General features: G+C 40.1%; 1 protein-coding gene across 2 annotated transcripts in view; it reads right to left on the bottom strand.

Annotated features, from left to right (window-relative positions):
* Positions 1–968: 968 nt before the first annotated feature.
* The window catches only part of CLIC5 (chloride intracellular channel 5), a 68,544-nt gene continuing 53,619 nt past the window's right edge, over positions 969–15,893 (bottom strand). For both annotated transcript variants that reach the window (XM_066545934.1, XM_066545935.1), the window contains exons 5-6: positions 3,381–3,562; positions 969–1,161 (exon numbers count right to left, since the gene is read on the bottom strand). In XM_066545934.1, the coding sequence (XP_066402031.1) occupies positions 994–1,161; positions 3,381–3,562 (350 nt within the window). In that variant the 3' untranslated portion in view covers positions 969–993. The remainder of the gene's footprint in view (positions 1,162–3,380; positions 3,563–15,893) is intronic.

Here is a 15,893-nt window from a genome sequence, read left to right as displayed (position 1 = left end):
CCTGGAATCCATGTGCAGCGACAGCTTCCCACTGCTGATCCAAGTTTCCCAAGATAGCAATTACAGAGGAACTGACAACCAGGCAGTCAAGATGACAATATCCTGCGTGGTTTGGTTTGCTGTGCCAATTCCCTCTGTGGGTGCTGGAGTCAATCTGCTGCCCCTGTTATTGCTGTGTCTGTCTGTCTCTACCAACCAGCAGATCCACTGGGCATTTTGGCACAGGCCCTGCTCTTCCAAGGGCTGCCTGCTCAATTGCTCTTTCACCCTCTTGCTTTAAACATTCGGATCCAACAACACCATGCAAATTTTATGCAGAGTAGCATCTGCAAGTCTGACATATTCACTCAGGCTTCCCCCTCTTGCGCCAAGTTAAAAATTAATACCCTATAAACTCCTGGGCCTGCTAAGACAGAAGATGCATTCAGAGAGCTTATTTAAATATAACTGCTAAGAGCATTTCTGCTTTAGGGTCAAACTCCTATTTTTCTCCTCTCTCTCTCCTAAATTTTGCTCTTGCCTCAAGGATCTTAATAGAACTGAAGGAAAAAGCGTCCTTGAAATAATCTAGAGAAGAACCATAATCTAGAGAAATCACCAAGTTCTATGTGTTCCTAACTCTCTTACCTGAAATTTCAGCTATTTTTAAAACTCTAAAGGATGCAGGTCATGATGTACCCCCAACACAGAACAAGAAACTAGTCAAGTGGACTCATTTCCAATACTGATTGCAAATAATACTATTTGAGCCAGATCTTGGGTTAGACTTCAAAGGGTATCCACCCCTACCCCCCACCTCCATTCCCCCACCCCTCACCCCACTACAGCTGCCTTCCCTTTTCTCCAGGGAGAGGCAGATTTGTTGCTGCCCAATACACTTGGAACAGGTGAAGTCACAAAGATGACAACCAGACAGCATAATGATAAAGTACATGTTAAGGCAACAAGGAGCAGAGTCTGTAAGAGGGGATACTGTGCCATGGCTGGGGGCAGTTAGGACTTGCTGAGCCTCTTGGCCACATCTGCGTAGGCTTGCTCGATTTCTTTGTCTGCTGCACAGGTGTTGGTGAACTCATCCCTGCTGTACGCGTTCTTCAGGTACCGCCACAGCCCCGTCATCTCCGCCGGGAACTCGAAGTTGCGGTATTTCTTTGCAACAATCTAAAGCAAAGATAAAACACCTGAAAAAAACCCATCTCACAGGGGATGCATCTCCTTCTCAGGGAGCTTCTTGCTCTCTTCTGTCATATAATTAATAGCAAATGAGAGGAATGTTTGGAGAATCAGGGTTTTATCATAGAAAAGCCGTAGAAGTGCTGCTGGTTGTCCCATATCATGCAAGGCTGCTGCTTGGCCTAAGGATACTCTAAAGCTACGACCTGGCTACTGTCACCAAATTTCAACTTTTATGGTACTTGAAATTAATTGATTTTACCATATTGGGGTTTTGGGGGGTTTTTTTACGAGTCTTAAGTACATTACTTAAAGCTGAGACACCACATAAGAAGGGGCTGAATCATCAAGAGCAAGACAGATTTAAGAGAAAGGCATTAGTAATGATTATAACATATTTTCATATTAATTATTATATTTAACTTTTTTTATATTATAGTATTATATTTTTAATATATGTAATATATTTTGCCTGGTAAATGGTGTCAGAGGATATAACCACCTACAGCTGTTGGAAGGCTGTTGGAAGGCTGTTCATGAAAAGGAAAAATTCAGGGTGGTATGGGTACCATGATTAGGAAACCAAGATGATTTAGCATATATTAGAAACAGGAGCATTGGGATAAACTGAGGGAGAAAATGGTTATTTCAAGACTTGTTAGACTAGGAAATTGTCTATCAAGGCAAATTTTCGATTTCTAAAAACACTTAGGCCCTTATTCAGGAAAATAGTTAAGTGCATACTTAATTTTAAGCACCTGTACAGTCCCATTGAAGTCAATGGGATTAATCTGCACTTAAAGCTAGTTGGTTGGTTAAGTACCTTGCTGGATTGGGATATTTCAGTTTCCCTGTAGGAATATACCATATAGAATAAGCTTGTGGTGACAGAGTGAACTATCTGATAGGAAAGGATGGATTAGCTAATTTAATGAGTGCTTCTCTAATTTTTCTGACAGTATAAAATTGTTCCTGGGCATAAATTACACACATATGTGCCACAGAGCTCCCCTTTATTTTTAAAGCACATGGTAGAGCTGTTTTCCATCTCAGATTTCTTAGGACAGTCATGTTCTCAGAAACGACTATGATTTGTTTCTATTACCAGGATCCACTTGGTATAAGCAAGTCCAAATCCTGTCCTAAACTGCATTTAATTAAGCATTCTTGCCTTCCCTGATGCTTCACACGCATATGGGGGAGATAAAACCTGCTGGGCAACTTAAATCAACATTTTCAAAATTTCCAGCACACATCTTCCATCAAATGAAAAAATAATTCACCCTTTTCTTCTATCTGTTAAATGCTTTTCAGGCAATAACCTATAATAAAAAAATTTAATTCTCTTTTTACATCTTTCATTTCATCCCTAGGAGACAAGAACCAGTGAGGGGCCACACATTCATTTTGCATTGTCTGACTCCAACGTTGCCAATGAAGGCAAGCCAGAATAAGCACTAAACCTGTGAGGATATTATCACATTTCTCACCTGGTGACTTATGTGCTTTTTTAATTTTTTTTTTTTTCTTTTTGCATGTGTGCAGTCAGCTCCCAGGCTCGGTTTACGTTTTGGCTCACAGAGCCAAATTAGATGCATGACTTGGCTTTAATTCCTAGCTCACTCACTTGCCAAGGTCTGCCAGGTACTTGCGTTATTCTAAAGCAACATGTCATCTGATAAATTAAATAAATGCAACATTTAGAAGTCAAGATGATGTACATGATTTGCTCTTTACCAGCAACCATAGTAATCTGAAATCCTGGACCTTGGCAATGACTTTGATTTGTTAACTTCTCTGTGTGAAATACCAGATGGAATAAAAATTCCCCCAAGAGATGGACTGCTGATCTTAAGTTACAAATGGGTGGGAACTGACTAAAGTTTTGACATGTTTCTTAAGGGCATTAGGAACTAATTAATACAAAAGACTGCTGCTACTTACAGCTGGGTAAAAATAAAGAGACAAGACATCTAGAACTTAGTACTGTCTTCACCACTAATAAGTGATGGGACAATTTTCCCATGAACTAAGCATAAAGTTCCTTTATTTAGCCTGTAGAAAACACTGAAGAGCAAAACTGTGTTTCAAACTGCTCTTCTAGGCCTTAAGAACTCTCTGCTGAAATCCACTTTGGCTTTGGCACTCAGCTGTCAGAGCAAGGCACATCATATAACCATCTTTGACCAGCTCACGACATTTTTTACCTTCACAACGTGGAGCTTGGGCAGAAGGTTGCAGTCAGCAAGTGTCAGGTCATCTCCATCCAGAAACTTGCGTTTAGACACTTTTTCCTCTTCAGTGCTGTCTGCATCAATCTCCTCGGGCAGGGGAGTTCTCAGGTAGTCATCCAGCTTCTTCAGAGCCTTCACTAAACCCCTTTCAAGTGCTTTGCCAAAAAAAGTAAAGAATAAGTGATTAGGGTAGAATAAGAATTGTTTAGAAATGCTCATTATCAATGGCTATGGTAGTGTCAAGAAAAAAAAGCCAAGAAACAATTTATTCGCTGTTAATTTGTGCTCCAAAGCTGACACAATCCAATGGCAAAGTAGCCCAGCAAAGTACATCTGCATAAAACTCATCCTGCAGTGGGAAAAGGGACACAGGGACCTTGCTGTACCATGTCTTCTCCTGACAAACAACAAAAAGCAGTGGAAGAGATCACAGAAGGAAAAAACAGCTTGTCAAGATGAGACACCAAAAAACCACATATTGCCTATGATACTCTTCTGGTCTGTTGAAAGCCATCACACAGGAACTGGGACCCTGTACACTGCTCCTTCATTTTTCTAACCAGCTGCATAGGACTGCAATGAAGCAGAATTTTCTAGCATTACTTCAGCTCTATCAAGTCTTAATTTTACTTCTTTCAACACCCTTGCAGAGTAATTAAAGGCAATAGCAGTAATTCCAAAGATGCTAACCAGAGCCCCATAGAGCTGAAAGATATGCTACAAATTAGATGAGATATTAGCCAGTGTTAAAATTCCCATTTAACTCCAGTTCAACTTGGGTGCAAATGCTCTTTTTCAGAGATCTCAAATAGTCTTGCAATGGAGAGGAGACTCCAGACCTCTTAGTTCAGTTACTGAAGATCATGTCCCACACTGTTGCTGGCTCCAACAAATTCCAATGTTCAAATGCCACCTAGACCTTTACAGCAGAGTGCAAATTTTTCACTCAGGCAAGGAATTTGTGTTTTTATGCTTCACTGTCAGGACAATAGAAAAGCTTGCTTGCAATTGCAAGTGCAATTTGCACTTACAAACAGCTGGATAACTCTGTGCAGACTTGTGCATTACTCAAACTGCAAACACTTGGGGCAAAGAAGGGTCTTTCGTGTTTCTGTCTGAAGGGTGAAAAGTATGATGGAGTCCTGGTCCCCCACAAATGCCCCAAAGTGCTAAAGCAACAAAAATAAGAAACAGCAAGAATTTACAATGTGCAAAAATAACAACATGACTCATGGGCTTAAGGCCAGAATTTTAGCTGGTGAAAATTACCTGTGGTGATTTATACTTGCTGCAGATGTGGCCTAGAGTCATTATTAATGGCCTAATACTGTAAAATCTTATATCTCTGAGTAACTTACTGCCACTGAACTTAGGGGAGAGTTACTCAGGTGGTATAGCACCACAAGGCCTATGGAGATAAGTACAAGGACCAATGGGTTCAAACTGAAAGAGAGGAAACTTGGTTAATTACATGCAAGAAATTATTTATGGTTGCCCAGTGAAGCTGTGGCCCCATCCCTGGCAGTGTTCAAGGCCAGGGTGGACAGGGTTTGTAGCAACCTGGGATTAGTGGGAGGTGTCCACAGCAGGGGTTTGCAACTAGATGATCTTTAAGGTCTTTTCCAACCCAAACCTTCTACAATTATATGGTCCTAAATATATTTATGGACCACAACAGGCACTCGAAAGGGCTGCAGCAATCACCCTTCACAGAGAGCCTTGCTGGCACAGGTAACCACAGGCTCTGCTGTCAGCTGCCCCTGTGCTTTTGGCACTGGGAGAAAGGCAGCACATCCAGGGCCACTGAGAGAGTAGGAGCTGAACACCACAGAACATGATTTCCCTGCTGCCCTAACATCCATTAAACCTGTGCCAGCAGTGGAAGTCAGATTAAGCCACTTGATGCCTTGCTCCCACTGAAGTCTCTTGGCCCAGCACCAGGGAACCATACCAGCTCTTTTGTGGCTGACTCTGAGACACAGTGGCAAACCCTGGCTTAATTGATTGACTGGAGAAATGACTGCAATCCAACTGAAAACACCCCCACAAACATAGCAGGGAGGGAAGGAATTTTATTTCTGAAAGCAGAGCATCTAAAGCGACTGAAGTGCTGCCATGCATAAAACAAAAGTGTTGCCATCCTTCATTTAATCAATTCAAATTGAATTTTGACACTGACATTCTGCTGTCAGATGCTGGCAGTGGTGCCTTTAATTTCCTGCAGCTGTCCTGCCTCACAACTTCCACGGGAGGGTAGGAACTGTGGAGTGTGGCAGCACTCAAAGGATTTAGCAACGTCTTTTTGGTTTGACCTGTAACACCTGTTGAATAGACAGTTCTGCTTCTCTTGGTCAGCCTCAGACTATGTCTTACAGTGTGTTCATGCAGAGAGAGTGGACTCCAATTACTGTGATTTCATTAGTTTTGTTCATCTGGGTTTTAGAGATGGCTCAACACTGACCACTTTCCCGTATTCCCTTCACCCAGTAGGATTGTTGGTTCTCCAAGTCATCTGAGCAATATTCCAGTGTCAGGAGGATGTTTGATGCTTTGTGCTAGTCCATGGGATCAGTCAGGTGTGTGCACAGAGACAGCAGCAGCAGCAGGTGAGGTGTGCTTATGTAACTCTTCTGGAACTTATTAGGTTTTGGGGGATTTTTTTGCTCTCATTGCTCTATCAAAGTGCGTCATGGCTGTCCCAAAAACAATGCCTGGAGTGCAGCCTGTTTGTGACAGCAAGAAAAACAACTGTCTGAATTCATAGCTGGCTCTTGCATGCAGCAGCTTTAGGCCAGAAATAAGTGTGTATGTTCAGGGCTCAATACATCTGTGACCTAATTCACAGCGTTTGCTGGAGCCCACAGGATGCTGACACCTCACATTGAAATCACCACAGAGTCAGGACCATCTTATATCCTGACAGGCAAGAGCTGAACAACTACTTATGACACCAATGACCCCATTTTTTTAATCAAAACTCTTCTTAGTAAACTAGATCTTAGATCCTAGTAAAGTTCTCAGGACAGCCTGGAAAATAGGAAAATAGTGAATAAGAGAGAACTGCTCTCCTTCCAATTAAATTGTGACAAAAAATTGAAAAACTAAGAGAATTGAAATCCATAAATTGCCACATGAAATGGATTTTAGGTGCACAGGGTCAGATTTTTAAAGCCTGCTGATGATTACCAAGGCATTTTTTGAAATCCATATCCAAATATCCATGTTGCAAATCCTACTTTCTAGGTGCCCTAACACACTCAGATCTATCTGTAGGATTTGAAATCTTATGTTCCTTGAGAAGGTACTCAGGGAAATCCCCACTCAAAGTAGGAGGATGCATAAAAGAATCTCATTTTCTCTCTTACCTGGTAGATACTTATGCATTATTTGAAAGGTGAAAAATTGTGAATGGAGACCAGGAAATGACCTCTTCAGAATAGCCTACAGCTCTGTAACTCTTCCTCTTCAGAATAGCCTACAGCTCTGGAACTCTTTCCTGAAGAAAGAACTGTCTGGGTTCACATTACTGACCAAACTCATCTTGGATTAATTCCTTAAACTTGGACTTAATCCCAAATTTCCCATACTGTGGCTATTTCATTAAAAGCTGGGTGACTCTCTACATTGTCTCCACTGAGAACACAGGGGAGAGGATGCACTCACCAAGGTAGGGGCCATGTGAACACCAGTCAGCACCAGACTGGATGAAGACATTTAAAAAGATGTGAAGATCTAAAAGGTTCCTAATCCCCTATTTGTGAGAGTACCACCCACAGTGAATTTCAGAAGTGGCTGAGCACCTAATTCCCTTGGCAACTTGTCCTCTGGGAAACATCATTAAAGAACTAAATAGCTTTGCTGATAACAGCCAATGGGTGGGATTAATCTTCCCCAAAGTGAGTAAAATTAAAAGAATAGGTTTGAATTAAACACCCTGGGAGCTTCCTCTCTGTTCAGTGGAGTTTTCTCTTCTACACTTGGTTTTGGTGACCCCTAAATGAGCTCTGGGGAGAACTTCTCCTGAAGTGTCTAATCACACCCTCGCATTGTCTTGGTAACGTCAGGGTGGAGAATTCAACATTACAACACCAAGTAGAGCCAGGCCTGAGTATGTAGCTCTGTGCTGCTTTTGAAACTTCTACCTCCAACTGCTTCTCCACCCTGCAGACTTTCAATAGGAACTTAGAGATCCCAAATATGATCAGCTCTGAGAGAGGAGCCCTGTCATCAGCTTATCCATGCTACAGCTGAAATGTCTGAACTCCTGGAAACCATTTTTCTGGACAGTGGAATCACCAAGCACAAAGGCACCAGCATCATATAGCCTTCACTGGGATATATTTAATATAACCTTGAATTCCAAGAAATTCTACCCATGTATAGACAAAATCCATGGTGGAACCATCTCTCTCAACCTGCTCTACTTCATTCTGGGCTACTTATGCAGCCAAAGACAACTTCTAGCAATGACAGTCATGCCCTGTCGTCCCACCAATAATAAACAATAATATTAGTAAAAAAACCCTCATGCGCTTTTTGTGATTTTTCTTCTCCCTTCAAAACTAGGATTTTAAACAACTTTACTTAAGAATTCTGAGTTAGAAGCCAGAAAAATAGCACTTTCCAACCTCAAAGCAACCACAGAACACTTAATGAATGTATTACCATCTGTCAAATGCACAGGGTGAGGTTCAATTTAGCTGATGATACCTAATTCACATTGACATTCTGTTTTCAGCAGAAGGTTACTTGATGTTGAACAATGAGATTAACAAATTCTGACATGCACAGAAATACAAATAATGTAACAAAAGTTAATAATGGGCAAAACTCTGCTCTCAGTTACACTGACATAAAAGAGGAGTAACTGCATTGTCAACAAGCTATTCCATATTTACTCCAGTTCAACCAAGAACAGACTTTGGCTCTGTTACTCAACTCTTCAAGCAAAAACTTCCTTAAACTCTTAGTCTGTGCAACTATTTCCAGGGGATGGAGAGAAACCCTTGTGCCTTGAAGTACTTATACTACATCTGAACAAAACATTGGAAAATGTAATGCATGGAGCAATCCTGCAAGTCTAGGAGAGGGCCAGATGACAAAGATACATTAATAGGTACTCAGGGTGAAATTTTGGCCATCCTGGAGCTCATGGAAGTTTTGCTGTTGACTTCAGTGGGATTAGGATTTCTCCAGAAGCTTTTAAAGCCAAAAGAGACTATTTTAATCAGTTAATCTGACCCCTGAAATAATACCAGCCATAAAACTTCCAGCGTCATCAGTCGTTTCCATCTCTGTTTTCTGTGGGTCAAATAAGGCTGAAGCAAAATGGAAAGTAACTCGAAAGTAGTAAAAGAAAAATGGTTTGGAAAAAGTAGAACTGATTCAGACTGCTCACACCCACAGCATTTGTAGAGGTCAGGCAAGGACTCTTTTTCCCCTTCCTTGAACTCCAAATATTTCCTTCCTTGTTTAATGTTGGGACAAGGAGAAATAGCAAAGCAGACAAAGCACATAAACACCAATCTCTGTGGCCTGAACGAGCCACTGGAAGGCAAATCATTCCATATTAAAATAGTACCCAAGGAAAAACTGAATTACCACCAGAGAAGCCTCAATCTCACTTTCTCTATCTCTCTCACTCCCTGTCATAGGCAGACTGGCTGCCTAAATTTAAAATAGCTAAAATGAGGTGAGATGACTCCTTTTTTATGTGCTTGTGTGGAACCTCTTGCAGGTAAGGATTTCACGTGAAAGTTATTATGGAAAAAGATTCAAAGCATAGAGGGCACAATCAGAGTATGAAGAACAATAGATTTTTAAGCTAACTGAACATAAAAACTATTTGATGTATGTGAAAAGAGATCAAAAATAGTTTTTTAAACAAACTTTAAGCAAAAAAAAGAGCAAGATTTCTAAACAAACATAAAAACAAGGAAGTCATGTTTGGGGATGGTTGGTTAAGTAAGTCTTGCCTAGACATCCAATAATTTTTGCATCACTTTTTAAATGGTGACAATCTTCAAAATTAACATATCATTTCCAAATTAAAAGGAGAACAACCTTCTGCTTCAAACAGTTTAACAGAAAACACTTTTACTTTCCAAAGCAAGTTATTATTCACAAAATTCCACCCACATTTGCCAATAAATCAGGTTACTCACACCACCCATGGCATTTGCATTAAATAAACCTTTTGTCACAAAATATTTTCTCCAAGTCAAGGACAAATATATGCAGCCCTCTTTCTAAGTGATTATCCCTGTGACAACAAGGCTTCAAAGTGATTGAAGCCCAGCAACATCTTGTCTTTTGTAGCCAACATCTGAAACTACCTGAGGCTGATCTTGGTACAACTGCAAGGTTCTTAATTGTCAAGCCCAGGCAAGTACAACAAACCATGATCCATGTACAAAAATGAACAATTCCTGCTGCTACCCTGGATCGCTGATTGATGTTTTCCCTTTTTACTGCTTTCTTCCACTGCCCTCCTGTAAGATTTATCCTGTAACACACGCAAATGAACTTGGTGAAATACCAATGAGGGAAAAGGGGGAACAGTACATAAATATTCACAGTCTCAATCAAACCATCTGAGATTTATTTTTCCTTTAAAAAAACAAACCACCTTTCCTGATCACTTCCAGATTCACAGTTTGATATTATATGAGACCCAATACTGTTTTCTGGTAGGAGAAAGGAACAGGCTAAGAAACAGCAATTTAAGGTAAGAAAATAATATCATTCCACTAGTCTGACAGTCTGATTAAAAATCAAGGATTCATATTTTCACTCTATTTTTTCTCCATCCTGCCCTCTTTTGGTTTTTTTTTATTCCAGGCTGGCTCAACAGAGTATTGTAACTTTAATCTGTATAGATTAATTCTTCTCCATGGAGGAGCTGTGACTGCAATACACATGACTCTGTACTCCATATTGAACAGTTTACCTTCCCCCCTGTGATTTCAATAAAACCCTTGAGATCTGAGTGCTGCCTTGACTTCTTCTGTTCAGCCATTTAAGAGTTGGGTGCCTTGTCTAAGCTGATTCTGTAGGTTCCCTCTCTGCTCAGAGGGACTGAGCATCTCCAGAGGGTAATTCCTCCCAGCTGCCTAAGACACCTGATTCAGAGCAGTGTGACTCACTGCACACATGCCCTTCTTGCTGCATCAATTACAGATGAAACCTAAAGGACTAGCTCAGACTAGACACCTCACTTTCAGGGAGGTGAAGTCAGGCAAGATGAATCCTACCCTTTGAATGTAATTTCACAGTTCACCCAAGTGATCTAGGATAATGCCTCCAATTTTTTTTAAAGTTACTTAAATATTAGGGTTTACACCCCACAGGGCAAATAGATTGCCCATTTGAGCATTGCAGCATCCTTTCCAGGCATGTTTCTGCCTCATAAAATCCCCAGCTCTGAGCAGCAAATGAGTGGGAGGTCACTGAGAGAGCCATTGGAAATGCAGAGGAGGATGAAGGTTGTGTGCTCCCATGCATCCAAGGCATTTAGATGCCTAAGTCTGGGCCAAAGGGAGTTTCTGGGGTGATTCAGCTCTCCTATTAAAGATGTTCCACTCCAGATAAATAATTCAATATTCACTGGAAAAGAGACTTGTGCATGTTCCCACAATAAAGGTGAATGCCCACACAGCCTTGTGAAAAAGCCGTGATCTCGCTGTCTCTGCCCACTTAATGAATCAACAAATACCTCGGGCACACAGAAGAGAAATAAATTAGTGTCTCTTACTCCTCAAATCCACTTTTACCTGGTTTGGGGTTGTTTTAGGGGACAGGGGCTCATGTTCATCTTCCAGACAAGTCAGAGCTGGGACTTGAAAAGGGGTTTTTTACTCCCAGTCAGTGCTGGGGTGAGCAAACACCAGGAATGGGGTGAGTCACAAAAACACAGGGGCACACATGGAAATAGCCACACAACTCTGGTCCTAAATCACCTTTCAGACACTGTCTGAGCCAGGCATAAACAGGGACACATTTTCCATACATGTAGACACATATATGTTGTTCTGTGTATTTGCAGTGACAGAAATGGAGGTGCTAAGCACCAGGAACACTTCCTCCAGAACTCAGAGGAACATGAAGCTGACACAACTGAGCGATACCCCAAGCACTCTCAGAAACCTGGACACATCAAAGATCTGTTGATTTGCTTATGCGTAAAATTCCCCTTGCCTGACTTCTAATTTTTAGGTAATTAGTCTGATCTAATTGGTCAAGTATCCCTTATAGGTAGCAACAAGAGAAAAGCACCTCCAAAGGAAATTCTCCCAACTTTAGACTCATAGTTTAAGAAAAATCAAAATGCCCTTTAGAAACATCTCTCTCCATTGATCAGAAATAAACCAGAACTTTTGAATGACTAATATATAACTTTTAGACAGATTTAGGTGAGATGATCCCACCCTTATCATCTCTCCTCCCTTCTCACCCCATCTACAGACTGATGATGTGGATTGATTGATTGATTGATTGATTGATTGATTGATTAGAGCTTCACTCAAAAAGTTTGGGATATTTTGACAGATGTGTCTCAAAACCTCCATAGAAGGAATGAGAAAGACTGAAAACTCAACTCCCAGCTACCTTTTCTTAAGAGAGAGAACAATGATCCAAGGATTAAGAGGCTATCTGGATTTAGGAGACTTTAGTCTCTTCTTAAGTTTTCTATATTCTCTTGTAAAAATAATTTAAATCATTTGCTTTGCCACCTCCTATATACAATATAAAAATAAAAAAACTCTTTGGCCACAAACTTTACATGAGTAAAGCAGTAATGCACCAGCTGTGGAAATATGTTTCAGGTTATATGTGATAAACAGTAAATATAACAAAAGGAAGAGGCATCTTGGCATCTTTTTATTTTTGTGATACCATTTGTCCTATCCCCAAAATAAACCTAGCAAAGCAGGTGAATCAATAATACCTTAAATAGTAAATTAGACATGTTTTTCAAGCATCTAGAAAGATTGTTTTCACGTGTTTCTATTTTTTTACTGAAAACTCAGGTTTTCTCCCTCTCTTTTCTTATCCATTGTTACAATGGAGGCAAGAAATAAATGCAATACTTGTAACATTATCGTGAAGAATGCTGTCAGAGCACCTTCAAATGCTGTTTTTTAAGAAGAAAAGCCAGGTGTTCAAATGACACCAAAGGAAAGCTTCATTCTCAAGTCTCTTAGGAGTCCCAGTGACCCTGAGGGCAGGAAGCAAGTGAATGTAAAACTACTGGCCTACAAGTGCCCCAGGAAGAACAGCACCAAACTTGCCTTTCACAAATCATCGTGACCCTGTAGCAGCACATAAGTGACAAGAATCATTTCTAGGGCACGTCCCCAAGGGCCTAATCCTGACCTCTGCCATGTTAGTCTTGTGCAGGTGTCCCTAAAGCAACTGCAGACAGCAGCAGCTGATTTGCATCAGGAATTTGGAAAAATAAAATAAAATAAAATAAAATAAAATAAAATAAAATAAAATAAAATAAAATAAAATAAAATCAAGCCCTGCAGATTTTAAACACACATTATTTTATAGTATGAGATTATCCTACCACTATCTCAATTTTTAAGTGTGTTCACTCAGAGTTTAAACTTTTGTTTTGCTACTGAAGAGCAAATAAGACGATTCTGGGACTAACAAAGGAAAAGTAACTTCATGTGTCTGTGCTCAAGTAAGAGAAAAGTGAGATTCTGGTAGCGAGTGTAGCTGGGCTTCAGCAGCAGTGCTCTGGGGACCCCTTGTGTTCCAAGACTTAAGTGAAAAAATGTGTTCCTGTACAGGCTGTTGGTGCTTGAGTCTTTAATACTAATTTCTTCCAATTCCACGCATGTAGAAGAATAAAGTTTTCTTCTGCTTACACCAGGATAATCCCAATTGCATTCCACTGTTTTCAACTATGTAATTTAATTCTAGAATCAGTGAAGACACGAGAGGGAGACAAAGCAATGCCTAGCTAGCAGCACCTGAGGAGGAAATTTTAAGTTCAATTTTAAGTTAAAGCTATTAAGTTTCCAAATCCCTTACTTCACTTGGGAAAATCTCAAATAGATTTATTATTTCCAGAATTTTCTGTGTTCAATTTTCCAGAATTTTTGAGTTCAAAAATTGTTACTGAGACAGAAAAAGCCATGAGGCTATGAGATTTACAAATGAGTCACATCTTAATTCTTTCCCATTGTTTCTCTGATTTTGAGATTATTTTGTTTCAAGCCCCTTGAAATTACTTAGGGATCATCATGATTATGCCTCAACCTCCCTGAAAGGAGCAGAAGCAAAATCAGTTATAATTAAGTCTGGATGTATGAAAACAATCCAAGAATTAGTAGGGAGGTCACATTGCCTCTGTTGCAACTGAGCTGCTGTGGCAAGTATTAAAAACATTTTTCCCAGTTCTGGTGTCCACAATATAAAAAAAGGAAAAAGGCACTGGGAATTCCAGCAAGAGGTCAAAGGAAAACAGTAAGACAGTGTTCATGGACTGGAAAAAAGCCTCAAAGACAAAAGAAACTTCAATGCACCAAGGACACTTCAGTTTCTCCTGTTGTCCGCTCAATCAAACCAAATCCTTCTAAGGATGGAACATTAACATGTTTGCTCCGTGGGCAAAACTCACTGGGATGTGATTTGTGGGAGATAATAACACAAAGATTCTTCTGACCTCAAAGTCCATGAAATTCAGATTACCTTTTTCTGCAATCACAAAAACCAGGATATTTTTACAAGAATTATTTCTCTAATTCCCATTTTGTGACCTCATATCTAGCAGTATTTTCAAGCTGAAAGTCAATGACTAAAGATACATCTAATAAAGAAACTTAGCAACATTGATTTTCATTTACATCTCATTCTTCTTTTCCCTGTTATTTTATGAAGAACATTTTCATTCATTAAAAAAATAATAATTGAAAATATTCTTTAAAAATCTGTTTAGGGAAAAATAGAACCTGGGCCAATTCTTTTCCCATTGAAGTCATCAGTGGTTTGGCAAACTGATTTCCAGGAGCCAGTCACTTGTCTATCTACCATGTGATAGCTTGCAATGGCTAAATGGAAACCTGTGAACAATCCTGTCGGGACATCAAGGCCAGTTGGGTGTTTAAACCCAAATATTTGGTTATATAAGACTTGGACACTGAACTGAGCAAGGCCATAACTTCATTTATGTCTTTGCTGTGGGGAACACACTTAAGATACACCAAGTCTGTCACAACAAAGGGAGTTACCCACCAGGGCAAAACCATAGAGCAATGAAGTTAAAACTGAATTCTAAATAATAATGCAATTTAGGCCTCCCATTCCAGCAGCAAGGCGCTTAATTCCTCCCAGGACTGCTGCTGCCAGATTGCTCTAATCCACCTCCAGCTGTGCTACTGCTCCTGTGTGCGAGCATGGGAGCTCGGCTGGGAAACAGAACAAAGCATCCCAGCAAAGCCAGCAGCACTTGGAGGAATATTCCAACACACAGGGGAAATAATTCCCTCTTAAAGGAGAGTGTCTGCCAACTGCTGCTCCCATTGCAAGTGTTTCACTCTAGGCCTGGCCATGCATACAGGCCCTGACTCAGCAAAGGCTTGAGAAAGTGCCTTAATTTCATCATGTCATTAACCTTGTTGACTTCAGCATGTTCTATAACTTTAAATTATATAAATAAATATCTTCTTTTTTTTTTTTCTCTCTCTCTCTCTCTTCCTCCTTATGGTATGCTATGTCTTCAAAGTTGCTTCAGCACAGATATGTCAGAAAATTTTGTCTGTTAGTAAATTTATTGCAAATATTTACTATTCCCAAAATGGCTGCATCTAAGACTGTTAACCAGGCATATCAAGTCCCTGCCTTGGAGAGCCTGCTTTCTGATCACATCTGGACTTACAGAAAATGTTCCTTTTGTGTTGTTTTTAAATAATGGTTTTCACATTTCCACCAGGAAATCTTTGTTCCTCAATTAGCAAGGTATTAGAAGATGGAAAGTTCAGAAATATTCCCATGTAAGGTACAGATTTCTCAGATTAAGGGGATGGTGTGTTATCATTTTAGAAAACTGAAAACCTCTTCCTTTTAATGACATAACATTTCAGTTCTCAGTTTTGGCAGGTCAAAAGATATTGGTCCTTAAAGCTGTCACTGGTACCAGACAGAATATTGATGGCTCTGGGCCTCCAGCCAGCACCATTTTGAGAACTTTCAAAGAAGTTATTTCTCAAGAAAACTTATTTTGCAAACTGCTGTTCCTGGGCATTTTAGACTTTGATTACTGGGCAGAAAGTAGATAAAGCAATTTGGGACAGGTGATAAATGCAACTTGCAGCACTTCTTAAGAAGTTAGCACAAAGCTACACCACAGTTTAGTGATCTTTATATGTGTGTTTTTATAAGGAGACAGAGTGAACAGTTTTATTAGCATATCATGAGTGAGTTATGTGGGTCATCCCAAATGAATGGCAATAAAAGCTTTATATCACACTCACC

Source organism: Molothrus aeneus, chromosome 3, assembly GCF_037042795.1.
Source record: "Molothrus aeneus isolate 106 chromosome 3, BPBGC_Maene_1.0, whole genome shotgun sequence".
NCBI classification, from domain to species: domain Eukaryota; kingdom Metazoa; phylum Chordata; class Aves; order Passeriformes; family Icteridae; genus Molothrus; species Molothrus aeneus.
This window is presented reverse-complemented; position numbering and strand designations above follow the sequence as displayed.